This window comes from Octopus bimaculoides, chromosome 10 (genome assembly GCF_001194135.2).
Source record: "Octopus bimaculoides isolate UCB-OBI-ISO-001 chromosome 10, ASM119413v2, whole genome shotgun sequence".
NCBI classification, from domain to species: domain Eukaryota; kingdom Metazoa; phylum Mollusca; class Cephalopoda; order Octopoda; family Octopodidae; genus Octopus; species Octopus bimaculoides.
Genome location: NC_068990.1, coordinates 59,341,405 through 59,344,749, shown reverse-complemented (window position 1 = coordinate 59,344,749; position 3,345 = coordinate 59,341,405). Strand labels below are relative to the sequence as shown.

The window sequence follows — 3,345 nt, the reverse complement described above, 5'->3', positions numbered from 1 at the left end:
ATATATATGTATATATATATATATATTGTTGTATATTCTGTTGTGTCTGGGGAGAGTCATTTTGTTGTATATTGTTGTATTGTTATATTGATTGTATTAATATATTGTGTAAAAGAAACTGAATTCAAGGGGTGTTCGGTCGGCGGGCACCGAATACCCTTCCCATTTATAACATTCATATACGTAATTTCTCATCCCATTAATGTGATTGTCTAGCCCACATTGCTTCTATGTACTGCCCATGTGGCAAATCCAATGAAATAAAGAAGCTTGTTTCCCAACCATATTGTTCTAGGTTCAGTCTTCTGCTATAGCCTCAGGCCAACCAAAGCATTGTAAGTGGATTTGGTAGACTGAAACTGAAAGAATCCCATTGTATATATATGTGTGTGTCTTTGTGTCTGTGCTTGTCACCTCATCACCACATTACAACCAGTGTTGGCGTGTTTACATCTCCGTAACCTAGCGGTTCAGCTAAAGAGACTGATAGACTTAAAAAGTAAGTCCTGGGGTCAATTTGTTTGACTAAGACACTTCAAAGCAGTGCTCCAGCATGGCTGCAGTCAAATGACTGAAACAAGTAAAAGAAAAGAATATAAGATACCTGTCTTGCATTTACATTTAACAGGTATGGCTGGGTGGTTCAAAAGTTCATTTTGCAACCTTCTAGTTTCATGTTTTGTCCTGCAGTGTGACATTTTGGCAGGTGTCCTAGCTTTGGGTTGATACATGACTTATCGATAAAATTTTGCTGACAGAATCTCAAAAGGAAGCCTCTGTGTGTGTGTGCACGCGCATGCATATACATGCTTTCTCATTGACAGGTCAGTTGGCAGTGATATTCATGTCCAATAGACAAACTGTCTGGCAGCCCATCTGTGCATGTGGGATCTTGGAATTAAGTTTCTTACTTGAAAGACAAGGGTTGATATCAGAAAAAATATCCGATGAGTTGGCAGAATCGTTAGCACCTTACGCATCTGGGCAAAATACTTTGCAGCATTTTTTCTGTCTTTGTGTTCTGAATTCAAATTCCACCACGATAAACTTTGCTATTCATCTTTTGGATTCTGGGGGTCAATCTAAGCGGCTTATCCTTCCCCCAAAATTGTTGGCCTTGTACCAAAATTCAAAACCAATATTGATGGTGATGATGACAATGATGATTTGCATCTGTATTTGATATATTTGTCTTGCAACTACATTTGAATGTAATAGTTTTGTCTTGGAAAAGTGATCACCCTCGCCAGAAAATAAAAATCTGTTTACATGGTTGGAGCCGATGTCTTATAAACTTGATCTTTAATTAATCTCTTGTCTGATTTCCTCCTGGAACTGATGTGTCTTTATTAATCCATTAAACTGTTTGCTTCTAATAAGTCTTCGGTTAAAGAATCAGCTACTTATCAAACAGAGAATACAACCATTTAATTATTGTTAATAACCATGTCTGTTGTAATATATGTTGGTCATGTAAATTGCTTCATTAATTATAGAGATGAGAATTATATATTGAGTCGACTTATCAGATTGTCTTGTGAGATTAATCGGAGCACTGAGATATTTTAATGCAAAGAGTAAAACTTCATAGCCGAAGAATTACTTCTAATTAAACATTTTATTATCTTATTCCTAAATCTTATTTTATATAACCTAATGTTTACTTGCAACTTTCTTGATTGACCGTCTTAGAAAGCATGTTGGTATTATCATCATCATCATCATCATCATTACTACCACCATGATGATGATAATGATGATGTTTTTTTTTCCTGCTGGCATGCTTTGGATGGGTCTTCACAGTTTGAGTCTTGTGGAGATAAAATAATTTAGTTAAGAATAATAGAAATAATGTATAGTTCCTAAATTGAGTAACATGAATGGCAGATGCTCTGCGCTGTAATTAATAAGTACAGTTGCCCAGTTAGTGATGGATGGATGATTCAAATCCTATTGATGGGTCAATTTTTCTTTTGTGTCTCAAATTGATTATAAAGTCAAGTATCAGCTTTTGCACTTAAACAGTAACGTTTTTTACTTCTTTCTTCTTTCCAGCTTCCAGCCTTAATGGTAACAAGGATTCCATCTACAGTTTAGCGATGAATCCTCCTGGAACAGTCATTGTATCTGGGTCTACAGAAAAAATTTTAAGAGTGTGGGATCCTCGTACGTGTCAGAAAATGATGAAGTTGAAAGGTCATGGGGATAACGTCAAAGCTATTGTACTGAACAGAGATGGTACTCAGGTTAGTTAATATTTTGTGTCTGAGTTTTTTTTTTCTCTTTTATCATTGTTCTCAAACGTTATGTGATGGATGAGGACAGCTGTGTAAAGAAGTGCCAAGCTCTGATTGTGGAGGGTACCTGTGGAAGGGGTAGACTCAGGAAGACATGTGATGAAGGGGTGAGAAAGGATCTTCAGATGCTGGGCCTCCTCACAGAGGAAATGACAAGGGACCAGGAGATGTGGTGATTTGCTGTACTTGATAAGACACGCCAAGCCAAGTAAAATTGCTGTCTTCCACATACACAAGCTTGTCCTTTCAGGTTCTGGTGCCACATTAACAGCACATGTGTCAGTACTGCATAAATGCACCCATGGCAGTGTTACAGAAACACACCCAGCACATTCTGTTAAGTGATTGGGGTTAGGAAGGGCATCTAGCCATAAAAACCATGCCTCAACAGACAATTGGAGTCTGGCCAACTCTGTCAAACCATCCAACCCATGCCAGCATGGAAAGCGGGCATTAAATGATGATATATATATTAAATTCAAATTATGACAAACGTAAATTAACAAACGAAGTTTGCTTTTAGAAGCGCTGAGATGTCTTAGAAAGTTAAAGAAGTGATTTTACATTCTCAATCGCAGAATAATACTAATAATATAGCCTGAACAGGATAAACTACCCCTAATTGTTACAAACCTTTGTATTTCATCATTGTTCTGATGTGAGTTCTTATTAGACATTTTCAGATAAACATGAATCCTTTTGTACTTATTAACATCCTTCTAACTAAATATAGTTTTTCCAGGGTGAAAAACTAGAGGTAGTCGATAGCTTCCGCTATCTGGGCGACCAAGTTAGTAGTGGGGGTGGGTGCGCTGAAAGTGTAGCTGCTAGAATAAGAATAGCCTGGGCAAAGTTTAGAGAGCTCTTACCCCTGCTGGCGACAAAGGGACTCTCACTCAGAGTAAAAGGCAGACTGTATGACGCATGCGTACGAACAACCATGCTACATGGCAGTGAAACATGGGCTGTAACTGCTGAGGACATACGTAAGCTCGCAAGGAATGAAGCCAGTATGCTCCGTTGGATGTGTAATGTCAATGTGAATACC

General features: G+C 37.9%; 1 protein-coding gene across 2 annotated transcripts in view; it reads left to right on the top strand.

Moving 5' to 3' along the window:
- The window catches only part of LOC106880026 (WD repeat-containing protein 48), a 143,678-nt gene that overhangs the window by 82,736 nt on the left and 57,597 nt on the right, over positions 1-3,345 (top strand). For both annotated transcript variants that reach the window (XM_052971222.1, XM_052971221.1), the window contains exon 6: positions 2,056-2,246. In XM_052971222.1, coding sequence (XP_052827182.1) covers positions 2,056-2,246 — 191 coding nt within the window. The remainder of the gene's footprint in view (positions 1-2,055; positions 2,247-3,345) is intronic.